The following is a 25,285-nucleotide window of genomic DNA, read 5'->3' on the forward strand; positions in this document are numbered from 1 at the left end:
CACAAGGCGTGAGAAAGAATAATTTCTTCACACAAAAAAAGTGCAGGCTACAAGAAGATAAGCAAAGCTTTACTTATAAGTCGGAATACTGTAGCAAAAGTGATAAAAAAAAATGTAATGAAGATGGAACTGCAACCATATCACAGAGACGTCCAGGCTGTCCACAAAGGTTAACACCTCGACAGGAGCGTCTTCTGATGAGAAGGGTTGAAGAAAATCACCATGCAAGTTAACTGCAGTTAGCTAAAGAAGTAGAAAGCCAAATTGGGGTGATTGTTTTCTGTGACACAATATGATGTACACTGCAGAAGAATGGAAAGCATGGGTGTCATCCACGAAGGAAGACTCTCCTAAAGTCCATGCCCAAAAAAGCCCCCCTAGAATTTGCCAGGGACCATGCTGAAAAAGAAGAACACTACTGGGCTCTGTACTCTGAACTGATGATACCAAGATAAATGTTTTTGGATCGGATGGCTTCAAAACTGTATGGCGTCGCAAAGGTGAGGAGTACAAAGAAAAATGCATGGTGCCTACAGTGAAACATGGTGGTGGCAGTGTCCTTTAGTGGGGCTGCTTGAGTGCTGCTGGTGTCGGGGAGATGCATTTCATTGATGGTATCATGAATTCACAGATGTACTGCTCTATATTAAAAAGAGAAGATGCTACCATTACTCTGTTCCCTTAGTAGTTGTGCACTTTTCCAACATGACAATGATCCAAAATGCACATCTAAGGCCATTGTTGCATTTCTGAAGAAAAAAGGTAAAAGTGATTCAGTGGCCAAGTATGTCTCCTGATCAGAACCCAATCGAACACCTATGGGGAATTCTGAAGATACAAGTTGAGCATCACTTTCCATCCAGCATCAAGGGTCTAAAAGGGGTTGTTCTTGAAGAATGCAAAAAAGACAGATGTTGCAATATGTCGCCAACTTGTTCATTCCATTCCTAGAAGACTTGGTGCTGTTCTTACAAATCATGGAGGTCATACAAATCACTCGATGTAGTAGTTTTTGTTGAGGGGTGTATTAATTTTTGCATCAACTAATTTGAGCAATCTAAATTAGATTAGATTCTGTAATCTAAATTATAGTATTAACTTTACTTTCATGTATAAAGCTTAGTTTTGACAAAATTTTGAAAATTGTTCTTGTTTTCGTTGAGATATTGATTAAAATTTTACTTTTCAAAAGGGGTGTATTCATTTATGCTGCACACTGTATCTCTCTCTCTCTCTATATATATATATATACAGTATATATTATATTACTCTCTTTAATGTGATTAAAAATGCTGATGCATTATAATTATTTTATGTCATTAGAGACTGTGAATAGTCTGTTGTTGATCAGACAAACCCAAGTAAATGTACAGAATGCATATGGTCTTATGAACAAAACAGGATTTTTATACCTACTGTAAAATCTATTTCTTGAATTCCATCAGGGGACATGGGGTCTGAAATACATTTATAGACAACTGGGTTATACTGCCACCATTAGGAGACACTGGCAAACAAAAAAGGCAGTCGGCCAGTTAAGTTTAACCCTTCCCACTTTCAGCATGCTTCAGTTTAGTAGAAAAGCAGTATTAGAAGTAGATCACAAATGCAGAGGGGTGGTCTCTGTGTCCCTTTTTGAACTTCAAGAAATGGATTATACAATAGATACAAAAATCCTGCTGTTTTATAATTTATTAAGGGACACAAGATCAGAAGGGAATTAATAGACAACTTGGATGTCCAAAAGCTTTCCAAGTGAGGAGTGAACAACAGCAACAAAATACCAATATGCCCATGTAACAAAACAAATCTGTAAGAAATAGTTAAACATATCTGAATAGAGAATCCATCCTCCAAAAGACACCAGCAAGGCATGCCGGGAGAGGGAGGCGTTATATCTGGCTGGCCAACATCTTTTTTTTGTTTGCTAGTGTCCAGTTTCTCCTGATTCCTCCTTATTGCATGTCCCCTAATGGACATGTCATGGTTGCCACATGTACATAATATACTTAGATATAACGGTTTTAAAACGGTGACACACCCTAATGAGATTGTTTACATTTAGCTGATATATATTGTAAGGCACAGGCTGGCAGGATTGTGGACACTATATTGCTAAAAGTATTGGGCCAGCCCTCCAAATCATTGGATTCAGGTGTTCCAATCACCTCCATGGCCACAGATGTATAAAATCAAGCACCTAGGCATTCATATTGCTTCTACAAACATGTGTGAAAGAATGGGTCGCTCTCAGGAGCTCAGTGAATTTTTTGAGTCCATCCGTGAAATTTCCTAGCTACTAAATATTCCACAGTCACCTGTTAGTGGTATTATAACAAAGTGGAAGCAACTGGGAACAACAGCAACTCAGCCACAAAGTGGTAGGCCACATAAAGTGACAGAGCGGGGTCAGCGCATGCTGAAGCGCACAGTGCACAGAAGTCGCCAACTGTCTGCAGAGTCAATAGCTAAAGACCTCCAAACTTCATGTGGCCTTCAAATTAGCACAACAACAGTGCATAGAGAGCTTCATGGAATTGGTTTCCATGGCCGAGCAGCTGCATCCAAGCCTTACATCACCTAGTGCAATGCAAAACGTCAGATGCAGTGGCAGCCTGACTTGACTTGAGGCTTCAATTTTTCATGTTTTGATAATGTGAACAGCACTGTGTGCTGCCCATAGTATCATTCAAACTGGCATTGAAAACAGGCATTTGAGGGATGTTTTTAATGCTCATCAAATGCCTATTTTCAATGCCAGTGTGAACTACGCCTTATGCTACAGACTTGCTGTACAAAGCCCTCCTGCATTGAAATTCTGTTTGATGCCTTGCTGAATAAACATGCAGGACAAACTTACTGCTTTTGGATGTCCCTATCTCGTGCATGGTAAAAAGTAAAAAGAGTGTAATTTCTCCTTCAGGTCTTTGAAACAGTGCACATGCCCCTTACCATAGAGGGTAATTACAGGATTCTCTGCATTAACTGCCTATATCGGTTTTACCAAATCTTTCCTGAGAGAAGGAGCTGCCAGTGAAAATATTTTTCTGAAATTCTAGTTGCTTAGCCATTAATCCATTGGCTTCAATACTTTCTGAACCACTGACCCAAAACAAGTATACTAATGAGGAAATTTAGAGAAAAGTCAGAAGTCCTTATTTTCATACTTTCTGGGTTAGTGACTGAAATAATTTAAGCCAGAGGATGAGTTTAACAGTCATGTAACTTACATTTGGAAAACAATTAGTCAGCAATGCTAGTTTTTATGCTTTTCTCTGAAAATGTTTTCCTTTAACCAATTGCCCTCCAGAGGATTTACCCTCCTTCCTGACCAGGCCATTTTTTGCGTTACGGCGCTGCATGACTTTAACTGACAATTTTGACCCTGGTGGGAACTGACTAACTACCACTGACATCTCCAGTGACACTAATACAGTGATCAATAAAAAGCACTGACACTGTACTAATGACACTGGGCAGGAAGGGGTTAACATCTGGGGTGATCAAAGGGTTAACTGTGTGCTGTGTGTGTTTTACTATGTGTGGTATGTGCATGTAAGCATGCTGGTGCTGCTATGAAGAGCAATACAAAGCAGCATGCTGGTGCTGACAGGGGAGAGATCTGTATTGTTTACATACAGACCTCTCCTCAGCATGTTCCTCAGCGATCGGCGGGTAATCTTGGGCTGGGACCCGGTGATCGAAAGCTGTAGTCACCAATGGCGCCGCGGGTAGGGCGGAGCACGCGCACCCCCTACCCGGAAATACAAAATCACATATATATATTATTTTGCGCCGCACCGCCACCCTGTAGCAGTACTTCTGCTATAGGGTGGAGGGGAAGAGGTTAAGAAAACAAACACCAGTGAAGAAATAAAAATATAAAGTCACATTGAATGCACTAAAATGGGATTGATTATTTACATTAAAAGTCTAGTCTAAACAAATCTGTCCATGGATCCCCTCATTAGATTTACAGACAACAATACAATCCTGATATAGGTTCTAACGCTTTCTTTCACTTTAAAAAACTAAAAAACAGTTGGGGGCTAGAGTTTCTTCAATGCCTTTATTTACAGAAAAGGTAATATTCTGAAATTGCATCAGAGTTATATTAGATGGCCAGATTAGATGCATATAACATTTTTTGACACTCTTCTTTAAATTGGGAAGCTGAATATGCTATCATGGAGACATGCAAAAAATTAGCTATATTACAATGTATGTTGTTTTAAAAATCAGTCATATATTTTAATATACAATCTAGCTAGATTGATAACCGTTGAATAAGACATATGGAAAGAATCAAAAATTAAAATCATAGTTGTGAATACCATTGTTGTGACTACAAAATGATTCCCATGTTTATTGTAATACAATAAATATCATTTAAAGTAAATTTTACCCTTCTGGTGTCTGTAATGCTGACAGTCTACACAGGAGTGAATATGTAGGGCAGACAGCGGGTTACTGCTCTTTGGTATATAACAGGAAATGTGCACTTTGAAGATCATTTCTTTCAGACACAGGATGTGAATTGTTGTTTCTTAGTTTTTCATAGTAGTGAAAGCAAAAGTATAGTACGAAACCCTTATGTATGTACAGGGGCGGACTGACAACTCATGGGGCCCCCGGGCAATAGGGGATCATGGGGCCCCTGTGTCCCTGCCCAAACTCAAAAAAGCCTATGAAAAAGGTACCAGGGGCATCTCATGGGGCCCCCTACTGAACCCGGGCCCTTGGGCAGTGCCCGAGTTTCCAAATGGTCAGTCCGCCCCTGTGTATGTGAAATATACTATTATACACATCCATTGGAATGACAATACAACATTTCTCAACACGTCTTTAAAGGAATTGGTACATTGGGGGGGGGGGGGCAGGGGAAGGGAGCAGGTACTTGATTTTTACAGGTACCCAGTCCCACTTCCGTTGCGACCGCATAAGCGATCAAAAGCGTAAGTTGTCCTCGCTCCTTCCCCGCAGCCTTCTCGGACATGTGACAGGTCCCAAAAGTGGGCACCCGGGTGTGAAGCCACAAGCTGTCACAGCTGGGTGCCCACTGCGGATGCCGGCGGGGGGGAGCAAGGACAGCCAGTGAAACCGGTGAGTACCCCATTGGATCGTGGGACAGGTGAGTGGCTGTTTTTTTAAAAGTCAGCAACTACAGTTTTTGTAAAAAACTTTTAGGTATGACTGGAGCTCTGCTTTAAGTATATTAGTAGCCAATTTTATTGAATTTTATTTACACAATTGTTTCAGTAACAACATTCTAAAAAGAAAATTCCCAAAACTTTCTGTAACAGGAAATAAAAGGAAATCTTACCAATGAATCCCAGACAGAAAAAAATGAGAGGTTTTAACCCTTCTCTCTTTTTTATACTAGAAAGAAAACCAGTTACTGTAGAACCAACCAGGCCCATCATCACTAGCCTTCCCTCAAAATGTAAGCTCTTCAGCTGTTATGCTGACTATCTTCTCTCCATCATAGACAGTGGATGGGTGCAGCAAATGCACAGCGAAAAGCTTGTTCACTTATTACAAATGGAAAGGAAACAGCCTATTTCCCTTTAGTAAATCAACCCCTCTTATGTTTTGTTGCAAATTCAACAATAACGGCTTTTAAAGCAGAACTTTATCCATAACAACTTGATAAAAAATAATGTTCTTAGTAAGGAAATGCATTCCACATTAATGATTATGCTACCAAATAATTGTGTGCTGTATGTTGCCCCCAGCATTGTTCTTATTTCTTTTTTCTTGAGACTTCCATTTTGAGACTCTTGAGACTGCATGTGCATTAGTAAATCTTTAGGCTGTGAGTAGATCAGCCTCTACATTTTCAGCAGTGCCAAAAAATTGAGCAACTGAGCATGTGCAAAGCAGACTGAGACAGTGCATTACTGGATTTTAAACAGTATAGTAACTTAATATTAATGTTTTATATAGCTACAGTGGATGTAAAAAGTCTACACAACCCTGATAAAATGTCAGGTTTCTGTGATGTAAAAAAGGTGGAGGGAAGTAAAAATAAAGAACTAAAATAATATGGTTGCATAAGTGTGCACACCCTTAAACTAATACTTTGTTGAAGCACCTTTTGATTTTATTACAGCACTCAGTCTTTTTGGGTATGAGTTTATCAGCATGGCACATCTTGACTCGGCAATATTTGCCCACTCTTCCTTGCAAAAACACTCCAAATCTGTCAGATTGCGAGGGCATCTCCTGTGCACAGCCCTCTTCAGATCACCCCACAGATTTTCGATTGGATTCAGGTCTGGGCTCTGGCAGGGCCATTCCAAAACTTTAATCTTCTTATGGTGAAGCCATTTCTTTATTGATTTGGATGTATGCTTTGGGTCATTGTCATGCTGAAAGATGAAGTTCCTCTTCATGTTCAACTTTCTAGCAGAAGCCGCAAGGTTTTGTGCCAATATTGACTGGTATTTGGAACTGTTCATAAATCCTTCTTCCTTGACTAAGGGCCCAGTTCCAGCTGAAGAAAAACAGCCCCAAAGCATGATGCTACCACCACCATGCTTCACTGTGGGTATGGTGTTCTTTTGGTGATGTGCAGTGTTGTTCTTGCGCCAAACATATCTCTTGGAATTATGGCCAAAAAGTTCAACCTTGGTTTCATAAGACCATAACACATTTTCCCACATGCTTTTTTTTGGGAGACTTCAGATGTGTTTTTGCAAAATTTAACCAGGCTTGGACATTTTTCTTCATAAGAAAAGGCTTCTGTCTTGCCACGCTACCCCATAGCCCAGACATATGAAGAATACAGGAGATTGTTGTCACATGTACCACACACCCAGTACTTGCCAGATATTCCTGCAGCTCCTTTAATGTTGCTGTAGGCCTCTTGGCAGCCTCCCAGACCAGTTTTCTTCTAGTCTTTTCATCAATTTTGGAGGGACGTCCAGTTCTTGGTAATGTCACTGTCACGTATTTTCTCCACTTGATGATGACTGTTTTCACTGTGTTCCATGGTATATCTAATGCCTTGGAAATTCTCTTGTACCCTTCTCCTGACTGATACCTTTTAACAAAGAGATCCCTCTGATGCTTTGGAAGCTCTCTGAGGGAAATGGCTTTTGCTGTAGGATGTGACTAAGAAAATGTGAGGAAAGACCTACTAAAACAGTTGAACTTTATTTGGGGTTAATCAGAGGCACTTTAAATGATGGCAGGTATGTACTGGCTCATATTTAACATGATTTTGAATGTGATTGCTTATTTCTGAACACAGCTACATCCCCAGTTATAAGAGGGTGTGCACACTTATGCAACCACATTATTTTAGTATTTTATGTTTACTTTACCCCCCTAAAAGATTTCAGTTTGTTTTCAATTGAGTTGTACAGTGTATAGGTCACATTAAAGGTGGAAAAAGTGCTGAAAAGATTTATCTTTGTCTCATGTTTTTAAATCACAGAAACCTGGCATTTTAACAGTGGTATGTAGACTTTTTATACCCACTGTATACCTGCAAAAGGGACCAGATTGAAGTGATATAGCAGGACTTAATTTTCTGACTAAAGTTGCACTTTAAAGCTTAAAACAACTTTCTAGAAATGGTTACCAATATCATCATCATCATCATCACAATCATATTTAGGTAAAGCAATCCTAAAATAGTATGCATGCTACAATCAGCATAGCCCATGCACCATTTAAGCTCCAAGGAGCAGGGGCCCTCCATTCCTAACCCTCTTGTATTGAACTGTATTGTCTCCCGTTATATTGTAAAGCGCTGAGCAAACTGTTGGCGCTATATAAATCTTGTATAATAATAGTAATAATTTACAATGCAGATACTTACAATTTGAGACTTGGGAGGCAATAATATTACAAAGTTATCTGGAAATAAGCCAGTTTTTCCATTTAGTTCTCCTTTCCACCAGCCCTCATCTTCTGTCTCCTGCAGGACATAACCACAACATAGTTCAGCTCTGAGGTTTATAATACACCACTGATGAATTCATACAAGGTATTCAGCATATCTGTAAGATCCAGAGTAAGGTAAAAACAGGGTTAAACTGACATACATATAAGCAGATAATAATAAACCATGCAAAACTACAGACAATTATAAAAAAGCTATGCTTAAGTTAAGATTTTGTTGTTTTTTTTTAATTAAAAAAGCATCAATGTATTTCTACATATACCTCACTTTGTAAAGAGCTGCACAAACTGCTAGCACTATATAAATCCTGTACTATATTAGTAATAATAATAATCTAGTATAAATACCTGAACATGTCTTTATATCAACCTTTTGTAATACCCCATAACAAGATTGTGCAGACCTTTTAAAACAGTGAACCTGCTATTTACACAGACTTTGGTTGCTCATAAGTTAATAGTTATTAGAGTGTGAGGGCTAGTGTAGATGTATAGAGGCAGTGTGACAGGATACCCAATGCCCAATCTCTTCAACTGTATCAAACTGTTCCATTCCACTTGTTTAAACAGAAATCACATAGCTTGCCATATGTGGGGGATTCACTAAAACTGGTGGACTCAGAATCTGGTGCAACTCAATCGGCAGATTCGATCCATTCTGCGGGGATCGTCGGATGGGGTGTCACCGAGTGTTATCGCACCGGGTGACACCAACCCTAGGGATGCCCCTGTGTATATCATCATCTACAGTACCTAATATCAGAAAATTCTGAGAATCTGGAAAAATCTCAGTGAGCAAGGGACAAGGTCGAAATGCAATATTGGATGCCCTTGATCTTTGGGCCCTCAGGCAGAACTGCATTAAAAAACAGGCATGATTTCTGTAATTGGTTTCTATGCATAGTTGCACCAGATTTTGCATTCTCCAGTTTTAGTAAATAACCCCTAGAGTGTCTAAACATAGATCCTTAGGCAGCCTAAAGTGCTGCTGATAAACCAAACACTTATGATCTGTAAATGCAGTGAATAATCAGTATTGTCCGGCACACAAGACACAGAACAGCTCCGGAAGCTGCATAAATGCTCCCAGCAGAGTATTTGTCTAGAGCAGTGGTCGGCAAGCCGCGGCTCGCGAGCCACATGCGGCTCTTTACCCAGTCTAATGCGGCTCTTCTGTGTGCCGGGCGCCTGCTCCCCTCCCTCCTCTCGGTCGGCCGCTCCCCTGCCTCCTCTCGGTTGGCAGCCCCAAAAGTCCGCGCGGACCTTTTAATCCAGCCTGCGGATGTGGCTGTCAGGATGTGTGTAGGCGGGGCAGCGTGCCGAACGTGAGGGGAGGGGAGCTAGGCTCCTCTCACAGTCCGCCCTGAAGACCCGAACGGCGCGGGAAGACAGCGAGAGGAACGCAAAAGGTAAGTGAATTGACACGGGGGACTTGGCTTACTAGAAGGGGGGGGGGAATAGTACTGTGGGGGATGAAATACTATATGAGGGATGAATTACTTTATGAGGGATGAAATACTATATGGGGGGATGAAATACTATATGGGGGGATGAAATACTATATGAGGGATGAAATACTATATGAGGGATGAATTACTATATGAGGGATGAATTACTATATGAGGGATGAAATACTATATGGGGGGATGAAATACTATATGGGGGGATGAATTACTATATGAGGGATGAAATACTATATGGGGGGATGAAATACTATATGAGGGATGAAATACTATATGGGGGATGAATTACTATATGAGGGATGAATTACTTTATGAGGGATGAAATACTATATGAGGGATGAAATACTATATGAGGGATGAATTACTATATGAGGGATGAAATACTATATGAGGGGATGAAATACTATATGGGGGGATGAAATACTATATGGGGGATGAAATACTATATGAGGGATGAAATACTATATGAGGGATGAAATACTATATGAGGGATGAATTACTATATGAGGGATGAAATACTATATGAGGGATGAAATACTATATGGGGGGATGAAATACTATATGGGGGGATGAAATACTATATGGGGGGATGAAATACTATATGAGGGATGAATTACTATATGAGGGATGAAATACTATATGGGGGGATGAAATACTATATGGGGGGATGAAATACTATATGAGGGATGAATTACTATATGAGGGATGAAATACTATATGGGGGGATGAAATACTATATGAGGGATGAATTACTATATGAGGGATGAAATACTATATGGGGGGATGAAATACTATATGAGGGATGAAATACTATATGGGGGGATGAAATACTATATGAGGGATGAAATACTATATGGGGGGATGAAATACTATATGAGGGATGAAATACTATATGAGGGATGAAATACTATATGAGGGATGAATTACTATATGGGGGATGAAATACTATATGAGGGATGAAATACTATATGAGGGATGAAATACTATATGGGGGATGAAATACTATATGGGGGATGAAATACTATACGGGGGATGAAATACTATACGAGGGATGAAATACTATACGGGGGATGAATTGCTATGGGGGATGAATTACTATATGGGGGATGAATTACTATGGGGGATGAATTACTATATGGGGGATGAATTACTATATGGGGGATGAATTACTATGGGGGATGAATTACTATGGGGGATGAATTACACTATGGGGGATGAATTACTATATGGGGGATGAATTACTATGGGGGATGAATTACTATATGGGAGATGTATTTTCAGTTTTAAAAATGTGGCTCTCAAAATAAATTTCAATCATGGTTTTGGCGAGATTTGGCTCAGTTGAAAAAAAAGGTTGCCCACCACTGGTCTAGAGTAAAAGGATTCTCCTGACAACAGCTGTCAAATGAAATAATGTATCTATATATCCCATTGTCACATGAAGCAAAAAATGTATCATAGAGACCTTAGAAGAAAATTCAGTTTGACAGCCCATTCAGAGCAACAAACGCACTGGCTGAATAAAGCCTATGCCCCACTACCCGAAAGCCAATGTTAATGTATGCATTTACTGTATGCACATCCAAAGGGGACTTTGTGAAATAATATTTAGTTAGCTGTGTGTACCAAAAGCAGCATATTTATGCATCTTTAACACTAAACTCAAATGTGTCAAGGGCTGGTGTTCAGCAACTGTAAAAAAAAATAGAATGAAGAGCTTTGAAGACAATCATATATTCTAAAGCACAGATTTCCAAACTATGGACCGCAGGTCATGCGCAGGGGCGGACTGACCATTTGGAAACTCGGGCTGTGCCAGAGGGCCCAGGGTCAGTAGGGGGCCCCATGAGATGCCCCTGGTACCTTTTTCATAGGCTTTTTTGAGTTTGGGCAAGGACACAGGGGCCCCATGATCCCCTATTGCCCAGGGGCCCCATGAGTGGTCAGTCCGCCCAAGGTCATGCGTGACCTACTGCAAGATTTCATCTGGCCGTCTGATGTAAGAGGAGACTCTGATGGGGAATATGATGTAAGGCTGGATTTTGATGGGGACTAAGATGTAAGGTCAGACTTTGATGGGGACTTTGATGTCAGGTCGGACTTTGATGGGAACTTTAACGTAAGGTTAAACATTGATAGGGACTCTGATGTAAGGTATGACTTTGATGGGGACTCTGATGTAAGGTATGACTTTGATGGGGACTCTGATGTAAGGTCAGATCTTACAAAAAATAAAAATAAAAGCTTTGAAGACAATCATGTATTCTAAAGCACAGATCTCCAAACTATGGCCGGTAGGCCACACATAGCCCACTGCAAGATTTTATCTGGCCATCTGATGTAAGAGGAGACTCTGATAGGGGCTACGATGCAAAGTCGGATTTTGTTGGGGACTATGATGTAAGGTTGGACTTTGATGGGGACTCTGATGTAAGGTTGGACCTTACAAAAAATAAAAAGCAGTGCTTTGGAGACCACCATGTATTCTAAAGAACGGATCTTCAAACTCTGGCCGGCAGGAAAATCATGTCCCACTGTAAGATTTTATCTGGCTCTCACTCTGATGGGGACTCTGATGTAAGGTAGTACTTTATGGGGACTATGATGTAATGTCAGACATTGATGGGGACTCTGATGTAAGGTCCGAATTTTATGGGGACTCTGATGAAAAGTTGGACCTTAGAGAAAAAAAAAAAGAAGCGTTTTAAAGAATCATGTATTCTAAAGTATGTCATGTATTCCAAACTATGGCCTACGGGTCACACGTGGCCAACAGAAAATTTAGTTTGACAGCCCATTCAGAGCAACAAAAGCAATGGCTGAAAAAGGCCTATGCCCCACTACTCAAAAGCCAATGTTAACCCCTTCACGCCTAAGGGTAAAACAAATCTAAATGCCTAAGCACAATTCTGCACCGTTGACATGTGATAGCAAAACCGTACATATCATCACAACTACTTTGCACATCCAGGTGGATTATACCTTGATTTTTTCAGGACAAATTGGGCTTTCATTTGGTGGTAAATGGTAATGGATATCTCCTGATTTTTTTTTTATTATCAAAGGAAAACTGGCCAAAAATAGTAAAAAAAATCCTTTTATTTTAATTTAGCTATGTGTTTCTTGTTATGACCATAACCTACCACCAAAGAGAAACCCAAAATAAATTCTCCAGCTCTTGACGATCGCAGCGATACCATATATGTGTATGTTATTTGTTGTTTGTACCCTTAGTACAGCCCAGAAACCATAGTGCGCATTTTGTTTTTGTCTTTTTTTTTTTTTTTTTTACCTAAAACACACTGACACTAACTGACACTGACATTAAGATTAACTGACACTGATACCAATTTTTTTTAAATCCTGACCTTGACTTTTGACCCTGACCTTTGACCTTGACCCTGACCTTTGACCTTGACCCTGACCTAAACACTAACCCTGGCACTGAACTAGATCAAACCTTGATCTAGGTATTTTTTTTTATTTTTTCTTTTATTTTTTTAATATTTATTTATTTATCTTTTTTTTTTTTTTTTTTTACAAACTTTTTTTTTTCCTTCTCTCTGACAGGAGTTCGAGAGATACAATGTATCTCTCTTCTCCATTCATAGAGAGAGAGAGAGAAAAAAAACAAGGGGGCCGGGCTGCACAGTGACTGATCACTGTGATAGCCAATCAGAGGCTATCACAGCGATGATGTGACCCGGAACCGGGAGTCCCGGGTCCCGATCGTTAGAACGGGACCCGGTGCTCTCAGTGACACCGCGGTCTCGGTGCTGGGAGCGCGCTGAGGGGCGCGCTCCCAACACAAAGACAGGTACGCAAATATGCGGCCCCACGGAAAAAAGCCCAGGTCCGTGAGGCCGCATATTTGTGTTACGTCGGCGTCAAGGGGTTAATGTACGCATTTACTGTATGCACTTCCAAAGGGGGCTGTTTGTGAAATAATATTTAGTTAACTGTGAGTACCTAAAGTGGGATATTTATGCATCTTTAACACTGAACGCAAGGGGGTCAAGGGCAGGTGTGAAAGGGTGATAACACCAGCTGTGAAAAAAAAATAGAAAGAAGAGCTTTGAAGACAATCATATATCCTAAAGCACGGATTTCCAAACTATGGCCCGCAGGTGACACGTGGCCTATTGCAAGATTTTATCTGGCCGTCTGATGTAGGAGGGGACTCTGACAGGGACTATGATGTAAGGTTGGATTTTGGTGGGGATTATGATGCAAGGTCAGACTTTATTGGGGACTTTGTTGTAAGGTCGGACCTTGATGGGGACTCTGACGTAAGGTAAGAATTTGATGGAGACTATGATGTAAAGTCGGACCTTGATGGGTATTCTGATGTAAAGTGGGACGTTGAAGGGGATTCTGATGTAAAGGTTGGACCTTACAAAAAATAAAAAGAAGAGCTTTGAAGACAATCATGTATTGAATCTGGCCCTCTAACGTACGAGGGGACTCTGATGTAAGGTAGGGCTTAGATGGGGACTATGATGTAAGGTCGGACCTTGATGGGGACTCTGATGTAAAGTAGGACACTGAAGGGGTCTCTGATGTAAGGTCAGACTTTGATGGGGACTCTGATGTAAGGTTGGACCTTACAAAAAATAAAAAGCAGTGCTTTGGAGACCACCATGTATTCTAAAGAACGGATCTTCAAACTCTGGCCGGCAGGAAAATCATGGCCCACTGTAAGATTTTATCTGGCCCTCTGATGTAAAAGGGAACTCTGATGGGGACTCTGATGTAAGGTAGTACTTTTATGGGGACGATGATGTAAGGTCAGACATTGATGGGGACTCTGATGTAAAGTAGGACACTGAAGGAGTCTCTGATGTAAGGTCAGACTTTGATGAGGACTCTGATGTAAGGTTGGACCCTACAAAACCTAAAAAGAAGAGCTTTGAAGACAATCATGTATTCTAATGCACAAATTTTCAAACTATGGCCAGCAGGTCACACGTGGCCCACTGCAAGATTTTATCTGGTCATCTGATATAAGAGGGGACTGTGATGAGGACTACTATGTAAGGTCGGACTTTGATGGGGACTCTGATGTAAGGTTCGACTTTGATGGGGACTCTGATGCAAGGTCAGACTTTGATGGGGACTCTGATGTAATGTCGGATCTTACATAAAATAAAAGGAAGAGCTTTGAAGACAATCATATATTCTAAAGCCCAGATTTCCAAACTATGGCCTACGGGTCACACGTGGCTCACAGAAAATTCAGTCTGACAGCCCATTCAGAGCAACAAAAGCAATAGCTGAAAAAAGCCTATGCCCCACTACCCGAAAGCCAATGTTAATGTATGTATTTACTGCATGCACTTCCAAAGGGGGCTGTTTGTGAAATAATATTTAGTTAACTGTGTGTACCTAAAGTGGTATATTTATGCATCTTTAACACTAAACTCAAATGTGTCAAGGGCTGGTGTGAACAAAGGGAAATAGGAATATGGCTTAAAAATGAATATGTTGATTGTAAACATGTCATTTTAACATAAGTGCATGTTTGTTTTATTTAAATGTTATACTAACTAGTACTACATTTATTAAATATTAAAATTGTATTTATTAAATAAAAGTGATAGCATATAAAGCCATCATAGCTTCAGATCTCCTGCCCTTCTACCTAAAGACAAAAGATTTTTTTTTTTATTTTGGGTAGAGTAAGGGAAGGACATTGCTTCTGTCAGTTCTTTTGCCAGCTGTATACCACTGGGGAGATTTCCCTTCACTTCTTGTCCCAAAGCCAAATCAGGAAGTAAGAGAAAGTCCCTTCAAAATGAGGGAATCCCTGGTTGTCACCAGGATCACCAGAGCTAGCATCCCAATTGGAAGATTTCCCCTCTATTCCTGTTCTTGGTGACAACCTAAAATTAAGCTGGCCATAGATGGTTCAAATCTCGGCTCGTTCAGCAGGGAAAAGCTGAGAATCTGTGGGCAGGCTGATCCATCGATTGACTTGTGTACAGCCAGCATATTGGATTTTTACATTTGATTATTGTCAGTGGCTATAGCAGCCAGCAACAATCACTGTGTTCTCCCAGTAGTGATGGCTCCCCGCGCCCCTGGAGAACAAAATGGAGTTAAGGTAGGGATTCCCACATCAACACTGACTGGTTGATGACCGGTGAAGAACCCATCTAGGTGAGAACAGCATTGGATCCTTGGACTGGTAAGAGTCCTTTTATTAAAGGTTAGCAGCTCCAGATTGTGTTAGAGGGTGCTTGCTGGTGGAGTTCTATGCTTCATATATGGTGTGAATACCCAAAAATCAGGGGCTTTTGGAACAGGGTATTCTCTATGCTCCGTAGAGTGACGGGTCTTTCCATCTCACAGCAACCCAAAAACTTACTTTGTTGAATGACCAGGCTTACAACATCCTACTAGGCAACTGGTCTTTTTTTATCCTCTAAACGGCTAAAATTGTATTTTTGTAGGCTTTGTCTGCTTGTAAGTGTTGTTTAATAACATTACATAAAAACCTATTGAATGGAAAAACTAGCAGCTACAGTATTTGTAGCTGCTGACTACAGGGTGTCCCTAAAATCTGGACACATGCGCTTTGCATGATTCACATACAGTGGGGAAAAAAAGTATTTAGTCAGCCAACAATTGTGCAAGTTCTCCCACTTAAAAAGATGAGAGAGGCCTGTAATTGGCATCATAGGTAGACCTCAACTATGAGAGACAAAATGAGAAAAGAAATCCAGACAATCACATTGGCTGATTAGGAAAAAATTTATTTGCAAATTATGGTGGAAAATAAGTATTTGGTCACCTACAAACAAGCAAGGTTTCTGGCTCTCACAGACCTGTACCTTCTTCTTTAAGAGGCTCCTCTGTCCTGCACTCATTACCTGTATCAATGGCACCTGTTTGAACTTGTTATCAGTATAAAAGACACCTGTCCACGACCTCAAACAGTCACACTCCAAACTCCACTATGGTGAAGACCAAAGAGCTGTCGAAGGACACCAGAAACAAAATTGTAGACCTGCACCAGGCTGGGAAGACTGAATCTGCAATAGGCAAGCAGCTTGGTGTGAACAAATCAACTGTGGGAGAAATAATTAGAAAATGGAAGACATACAAGACCACTGATAATCTTCCTCGATCTGGGGCTCCACGCAAGATCTCACCCCGTGGGGTCAAATGATCACAAGAATGGTGAGCAAAAATCCCAGGACCACACGGGGGGACCTAGTGAATGACCTGCAGAGAGCTGGGACCAACATAACAAAGGCTACCATCAGTAACACACTACGCTGCCAGGGACTCAGATCCTGCAGTGCCAGACGTGTCCCCCTGCTTAAGCCAGTAAATGTCCGGGCCCCTCTGAAGTGTGCTAGAGAGCATTTGGATGATCCAGAAGAGGATTTGGAGAATGTCTTATGGTCAGATGAAACCAAAATAGAACTGTTTGATAGAAACACAACTCGTCGTGTTTGGAGGAAAGAGAATGCTGAGTTGCATCCAATGAACACCATACCTACTGTGAAGCATGGAGGTGGCAACATCATGCTTTGGGGCTGTTTCTCCACAAAGGGACCAGGACGACTGATCCATGTACAGGACAGCATGAATGGGGCCATGTATCGTGAAATTTTGAGTGCAAACCTCCTTCCATCAGCAAGGGCATTGTAGATGAAACGTGGCTGGGTCTTCCAACATGACAATGATCCCAAACATACCACCCTGGCAATGAAGGAGTGGCTTCGTAAGAAGCATTTCAAGGTCCTGGAGTGGCCTAGCCAGTCTCCAGATTTCAACCCCATAGAAAACCTTTGGAGGGAGTTGAAAGTCCGTGTTGCCCAGCGACAGCCCCAAAACATCACTGCTCTAGAGGAGATCTGCATGGAGGAATGGGCCAAAATACCAGCAACAGTGTGTGCCAACCTTGTGAAGACTTACAGGAAACGTTTGACCTCTGTCATTGCCAACAAAGGATATATAACAAAGTATTGAGATGAACTTTTGATATTGACCAAATACTTATTTTCCACCATAATTTGCAAATAAATTCTTTCCAAATCAGCCAATATGATTGTCTGGATTTTTTTTCTCATTTTGTCTCTCATAGTTGAGGTCTACCTATGATGCCAATTACAGGCTTCTCTCATCTTTTTAAGTGGGAGAACTTGCACAATTGGTGGCTGACTAAATACTTTTTTGCCCCACTGTAAACCCAATGCAGTAACTCCACATTTTCGTCAATTTGAGCACATATGTTCATGATGTGTTCCCTCAGGTGATTTATATCTGTGGTTCTCCTTGAGTACACCCTCTTCTTTAGGATTACACAAAAAAGAATTCAAGGGGGTTAAAGTGATTCTAAAGGCTTATTTTTTTAAAGAAAAAATAACAAACATGTCTATACTTACCTGCTCTGTACAGTGGTATTGCACAGAGCAGCCCGAATCCTCCTCATCTCAGGTCCCCCGCTGGCGCTCCTGGCCCCTCCCTCCTGTCAGATGCCCCCACAGCAAGCAGTTTGCTATGGGGACACCCACTGTTCCGTGTGTTCATTCACACATGGAGCCATGGCTTGGCCCTGCCCCCCCCCCTCTTCTCGTTGGCCACGGGCTGTGATTGACAGCAGTGGGAGCCAATAGCTTTCGTTCTGTCTCAGCCAATGAGAAGAGAGAGTCTTGGGATAGCTGAGTTATGAGCTCAGTGCACATTGCTGGATTGAGAGGGGGCTTAGGTGAGTATTAGGGAAGGCTGGGGGATGCTGCACAGAGAAGGTTTTTCATCTTCATTCATAGAATGCATGGATCCAGTGCTATCTTCACACAGGCTGGTTCTTCTCCAGTCTTTGGGTCCCTGGCCCTGCCATCTTGACTGTGGGAAGATGGCTGGGATTTCCTGCTGTTTCACACACATGCACAAGATGTTTTGTGCTTTCAAATTGGTCCCGCAGTCTCCTGGGACATGTGAACATCTCACATCTTTAAACAGAAAAAATGATGTTTTCCAAAAAAAGTTCAATCTGAATGTGTTGTTTGTAATCATTTCAATATTTCAATGTATACATAATTTTATACACACATTTTCTGAATGTATTTCTATTTCTCATCCTGTAGAAAAGACACTCTTGGTATGTTTGCATCCGTACTGGTGTCAACACTGACGCCCCCTTACGGCATTTACAAATGGTCTCATTTATGAGTTCAAATATACTCTATTACTGGTATAGTTAGCAACCCTTGGACCAAGAGTAATAAGGCAATATTTAGGGCTGACTCCACATATACAGTATGTGTTGTGTTAACATGTTCCTTTTAAATGTATTACCATAATGCATGGCACCTCACTTTACCTGAATTAGGCCTAAATGTCATGGATAGAAAAAGTGGCAGTAAATCAGGTGGTTGATCCACGTTTTTACCACCTCCCGACCGCACACCTAAAATTTACCATAGCAATGGGAGGTGCTTGTACACATGCCATGGCAAACATATGCTAATAGGAACTACATGTCAAACTCTTGGTTGTGGCACAGTATTTAAATGCAAAATCCCCCTTCAGCTGAAAAAGGGGGGGATTCAGGATGCAGCAGCACTGCCTCCCAAAAATCTGGAAGCCGTTGCTCTACAACCCTCTGAAAAGCAATCCTCTGTGTATCAGAGGAGCAGTATAAAGGTCTTAATACAATAAGGCCTGGTTCACACCAATGCATTTTTTTAGGGCTTTTTGCAGAAACACACTACAGTCCATTTAACATGGTTTTCTATTGAACACATTCATATCTGTGCTTTTCCTGCCTTTTTCTGTGTTTTTGGAAAGGGTCAGGGACTTTTTCTCCTGCAGCAAGTTGTGTTTTTGGTGCAATAGACTTAAATGGATGCTACCAAAAATGCAAGTGTTGCATTTTTTTAATGCATTTTGGATGCTTTTTGTGGCCAATAGTAAAGTGTTGAAGCCGACTGTAATGTGATTTTGATGCAACTTCACACTCTCTGGTACTCAAGTCACAATAAAGTAGTGCAGGAACACTTTCAAAGTTGCAGCGACTGAAAATGTTTCTGCACTACTTTGATGTGATATTAAGTGCCAGGGAGTGTAAAGTTGTATCAAAGTTGCACCAAAGTAGTGCAGGAACCTTTTCAAAGTTGCTGCAACTTTAAAAAGGTTTCTGCACTACTTTGATGCAACTTTGAGTACCAGAGAGTGTAAAGTCATTTCAAAGTCACACTCCCATTCCTATTGGAAGAAAAAAATGCAAACCACATCAGAAGTGCATGTTAAAAAACACAAAACACGCTGGAAAAATGCATCAATCGCAACACGTATAAGTCAATCATATGGGATCGGCAACAAGGTGAGGATGAACTGTAGAGACTTTATTTGAATGCAGAGTATAAAAACGCCCAAGAAGACAAGCAACACTAACACATTTTAGTCAAACAAGACCTTACTCATAGTTAGTTATTTGTAGTGCAGCACACCATTATATAGTGGTCTATCACTCCCTTAAGGGCCAATCATTGAAGATAGCCATCATCTGTTACATCCAATGAAAAAGAAAGAGTGACCACCACTAACTGATCCATGTGCTTAGTCAATGAGACCTACATATCTGTCACAATATAAAAAAATACACCAAAAGCAAAACAATATAAAATAGCAACCATAAATATAAATATGAATATGACACTTAATCAAAACTTGTAGTGAATGCTAAAAAAAAGTTTCATAAAAAAAGGCAATGACAGGAGGAAAGATAATACACAGAACCATGAATATCAACCAAGATGCATGTCCAAATCCCATCTAAGGGATTGTGACAACCTATTAGGTAACAATAGACATCATAGAGTATGAGCAAGGTCTTGTTTGACTGAAACGCATTAGTGTTGCTTGTCTTCTGGAATGTTTTGTATACTCTGCATTCAAATTCATCCTCACCTTGTTGCCGATCCTATATGATTGACTTATTGGTTCAGCGGATGGAGACCGCAGGAGTCGAATGGTGAGATCTATACTCCTTCTGGAATAAGTTATGAGGGTTGCAGCACTTATCTTGTGTGTGACTTGGCAACATGTATAGGTGTGAACCAGGCCTAAAGGTGCCTTTGATTTTGAATGGCACCGCAACGTCTGAAAGTAATGCTTCCCCAATGCACCTTAAACACATGGTACCACACTACTCTGGATTGTGTCAAAAATGGTGCAAGTGCATTTTCTGGACCTTTGTATTGTGTTGGCAATCTTCTTAAATATATAGACTACCTTAATGAAAAGGAACATATTGGGAATCTGTACTGGAAGGTATAGTCCACTACTGTCACAAACTTCTGAAAATGCTTGTTGGCTGGCAGTCAAGCTAATTCTTTGCCGTCAATGTGTTCAGTCTCTGATTTGATTTGAACTAGTGATGCTAGAGCTCCTTGTCTTTGCAGAACTACTCTGTGTTAGTTACACATAAAACATTACAGTCATTTAACATTTTTATAAGGAGGAGTCAGCTACATCAGTCTATGTTTTTGTCCTAGCACTCATTTCCTTTAAAGTATATCTAAAACCAAAATTTTTTTTTTTGTTGTTGTAGCACTACAATTAGAACTTGGATGGGGTAGGGATGTATGGGATGCCCAAGGGAACTGCAACTGAGGACAACTTCCTGGAACTATGTACACGTCTTTACACAGCATAATTCTCTTCCTGGAGAGCACTCTAGCCTCTCCTGGTGTACCATCCCAGACCCCAGATAATCCTCCTCTATCCAGCTGTCTGAAGGAATACCTGAGCAGGGGATCCAGTGTCTACCACTTTAAGCTGAACAGTCCAGGGCAAGGAGCAAAGCCAGTGTCCTACCAGAGTTCTCCTTTCTTCCTAACTGCCCAAGGGGGTGTAGGATTTCTCACTCAGTCCTGTTCCTATGAGCTGGTGGGTTGGTGGCTGATTTCAGGCCTTCAGCTGGGCTGGCTCCTTCCCTGCTGCACAGGTGGTCCTCACTCAGGGGGCCGATGAAGTTCTGAGCTTTCCTCCTCTCCAGTGCCACTGCCTGAAGGTGAGTCCCTTTCCAACTGTATCACCTACCAGGCTCCTGCACCTCAGCCTTCTCAGTCCATCTTTCACCTGAACTCTCCTACTACTGAGCAGGCTCTGTCCCATTTAAGAGCTGATCATAAGCGAAATCTTCTGCGCTCAAGGACTCAGGCGGATGGAGAATAGATGAAACCAGACCTGGAAAGATCGACCATCAATGCATGTAGAGTTGTGCAGCTCCAAATAAGGCTGGGGAAGCCCAACCAATACTGCAAATCGAAACAAAAACGAGCAGCGCACCAACCTTGCGCATTACCTCAGTAACCAAAGTTTATTATTTGTTATTATTATTAAACTTTGGTTACTGAGGTAATGCGCAGGGTTGGTGCGCTTCTCGTTTTTGTTTCGATTTCCATTTAAGAGCTGCCCTGGTCCCATGCCAAACCTCCTGCCTGCTTCTAGAATCTTCTCCAAGATTCTAGAGCAGGGGGAGGTATCAGGGAACTGACCTACAGAGTATCTCAGCCCTGACCCAAATTTAACCCTGCTAACTATTACACCCAAGCTACTACTCAGCCTCTGACAAAAAATTAATCACTAGCTCCCCCTGGCTATATAGAGGGGCACTACATTGGTTTTTAGATAAAGTAAGAAAGGGTTAAAACCCTTTTTTTTAAATTGCTGTCTGTGTCCTACTTTCAGACAATGATAAAAGGACAGATTCCACCATATTTGATGGCAGTGCTCAAAAGTTCAAAAGTTATGGATACGAGTATACAGCTTGATCAGAACCATCCCTAATAAAGACTTCACAACTCCTAGGTAGCCTTAATTAATAGACCTACCTCTGACCTCACCACTAATGAAAGAAAACTAACTGCTTTTATCTTTCCAGCTATATACCAAACTATAGCTAAAGCCTGGAAACAGTCCTCTTTGAACATGAACAGTCGATAATGGACATCAGGATCCATGAGAAATTCACTTTTATACTGAACAATAGTCTGAATTCTTGAATGTATGGTCACTGTGGCTTGATTACAACTCCCTACTCTTGCTGTAAGGATTACATAAATTAAGGCCCTAGACAACGGAAGACCCCGGCTGATCCCTCCCCAAACCCCCTGTCTCTTTTTGCACCCTATACTTTTTTGTTTCCTACATTTCATCCAGCATTATCCCCAAATTCTCTCTCCATTTTCTCCACTCCCTTTAAAGTGCTACAGGAGTCAGCTATAATACCCCACACCACCTTGACAGTTACACACAATCAAATATATGTAAAACAAAATTTTGGATCCTCCCTCACTTGTGCCATTGATAGTGGTCATTATTACAAATTGAGAGGGTGAATCTCCCCAGTGGGCACAGACAGCAGTAAAAACCTAATAGGGTTGCTAACTTTTCCAGATTATGGTACAAAAAGGTTTTGCCTTTAGATACACTTTACCAAATTTCAGACTGTCTTTTCTGAAATATACAAAATAGTTTATATTTTATACTGGCTAAATACATTGAAATTAGGAAATGTTCTTACAGAGTAACTCCACTTTTGCTTACAAAAAATATTCCGCTATGGGTGATCAATGTACATTGCAAGGATTTTAACAAACTTTGTTGCAGATTCCTACCTTTTGTTATTCAGAAGAAATAGCTGTTTGTTTGCCTGTGTCCATATGCAGAGTGAATGAGTATGGGAGTTATTTTATCATTAGCAATCAGCTCCTGCACCTGCAGGGCTCTAATGTGGAAAGTGGCAAGGCCACCATCCCTTTAGATGTGATTTCCCTTTGGGGTTATCTCAACAAAAATGACATTTTTGTTGCAGGGGATGCCAAAAATCTGACTTGTATCTTAGTGCAGACTTCTGGGAAAATCAGTAAGCCAATGACACAAGCATCAAAAGACATTTTCAAGGGAGCGTTCTGTACCATTCACACCACCTGTGAACAGAAAGCCTCTAGGTAGCATATTGAACTGCATTTTCCACAAAAAATTACAGCACTGCAGAATGAAAAAGAAAGGTAATTTTTAATAACATTCAATTACAATATGATTTGAGACACAATGTATTTGCTATATACATTTTTTTTTAATTTGCAATTTTTTTTCCCATGAAAGTGGAGTTACCCTTTCAGTTAACATGAGAAGTCATGCATTTTAAAGGTAACAGTGAATACATGTAATTTTTCCTATATAGAAAATTGTCAAGGAATTTATCTATATAGTATCATAAATAATTATATTTTCTTGCACACTCAGCAGCAAGTCTGTATGTAGCAATTTCATATGCATATCATATGGGCTGCTTCAAACTATATTTATACTTGAGCATTTTGGCAAGTTGAAAGTGAAATGAGATATGTCATTACTGTAAAAAGCTCTGGAACATGAAGAAAAAGAGAGGGTACAACAGAGTCAGTGACTATAATGACAGTTATTATCATGAATTTAATTGCACCAATTATGAACAAGTATGAATCTGTTCCTAGCTCATCTATATAGCCATCTTGACTGTGTTTTAGGATCAGCAGGTGGCCCTATTTTGTAACAGCTGATCTTCTCTGAACACTGTTTTATTGGGTTATTGACTTATTCACTTGATTGCATTTTCCATGTTGCATCACACGTATTAAGTATATGGCAACAGGTACAGCCAAAGAAGGCAATTGCTCTTGGACCACAATGTTCAGCTCTGATTCACAGATGCATGCTTTTACTCCTTTATTGTACTAAAGGAGGCATCGCTATGATAAGCTCATCAGCATTTGTTATATTATGGTGTTACTAATGGCCTGTATACTGTAAATGCATTTTATTTAAGCTAATCTCTGAGAGGGAAAATCCTGTCTTGCAGAGGGGCTGCCCCCACACCATATGGGCTAAATGATTTTTTATGTCTAGAGTACCAGTAAAAAAAATACTCTAACTTACCTAAATGACCAACTCCCTTGGCAGACAGCGATCTCCTCGTCTCACCTACTCTGGCCTGTTTACTGTTCATTAGCATCCTCACAACCAGTGCAGAGCTATGGTCCTTGAGTGTACTTGATGACATCAGAAGACCTGTGACTGCTGGAGCATACAGGAAAAGAGGCTGTGCCTACTAGTCATGTAGCCTGAAGGCAGCCTGCAAGAGTAGGGGATCAGGCAAGAAAAAGTGCTTTTTGTGGTATCTGAGATATAAACGCGCAATTAACCCTTGCAGTGGGGTTACCAAAAAAAAAAGCACTTTTTCTTACCTGTTCCCCTTGTTTTCCCTGGAATTCAGCTGTAAGCTGTGAAACTGCTTTTCTACCCATACACGTCTATAGGAGTGCAACAAGTAGTAGTCTAATTTCATTTTTATTACAGTATTCTGTCCCTCAAGGGACTTCCTACGTGCTGTGGAAGGCTAGCTATATGGTCAGACAGGATGCCCCCCTCTCATCCAAAAACAAAGCTAGCAAGGTGACAACTTTATTGACAGCTCGCACTTATTTGCATCTCTAAGCCTTGCTTGAGATAAGTACTAGAAAGAGGAATGTAGAAGGAGATGGGACAAAGTACTACATGTACTTTGGGCCTATAAGTCCAAATTTACTGGGGACAAAGAGAACAGGCTCAAGCTTTACAAGAATTGAGATACTGCAGAGAGTAAAGCAGTGTAAAACTAGCCAGTACTACTACTACTACTAACTGACAGTATTAATTGGGGATAATAGGCCTAACCGATGAATGCCTAACTTCATTTTTAACTATGGGGTGAGGTCAGTGTGAGTAATATAATGTGAGTCTGGCGTAGATGCACAGTGTTCTTACAATTATTTTTTTATTTTAAATGATGCAACGAAGTGCTGCAAAAAAGGCAGTTTTAAAAACAGATGGTCAGTAACAAGTGAATGCTGTGCTTTGAGTACCCCAAA

The 25,285-nt window shown here is 40.8% G+C and overlaps 1 protein-coding gene across 1 annotated transcript in view; it reads right to left on the reverse strand.

Moving 5' to 3' along the window:
- The window catches only part of MNMIP1 (manchette microtubule inner protein 1), a 159,328-nt gene that overhangs the window by 41,665 nt on the left and 92,378 nt on the right, over positions 1-25,285 (reverse strand). The window contains exon 9 of the mRNA XM_089678986.1: positions 7,829-7,927. Coding sequence (XP_089535112.1) covers positions 7,829-7,927 — 99 coding nt within the window. The remainder of the gene's footprint in view (positions 1-7,828; positions 7,928-25,285) is intronic.

This window comes from Staurois parvus, unplaced genomic scaffold (genome assembly GCF_062004578.1).
Source record: "Staurois parvus isolate SC_StPar_1 unplaced genomic scaffold, SC_StPar_1.0 ptg000214l, whole genome shotgun sequence".
Lineage (NCBI taxonomy): Eukaryota > Metazoa > Chordata > Amphibia > Anura > Ranidae > Staurois > Staurois parvus.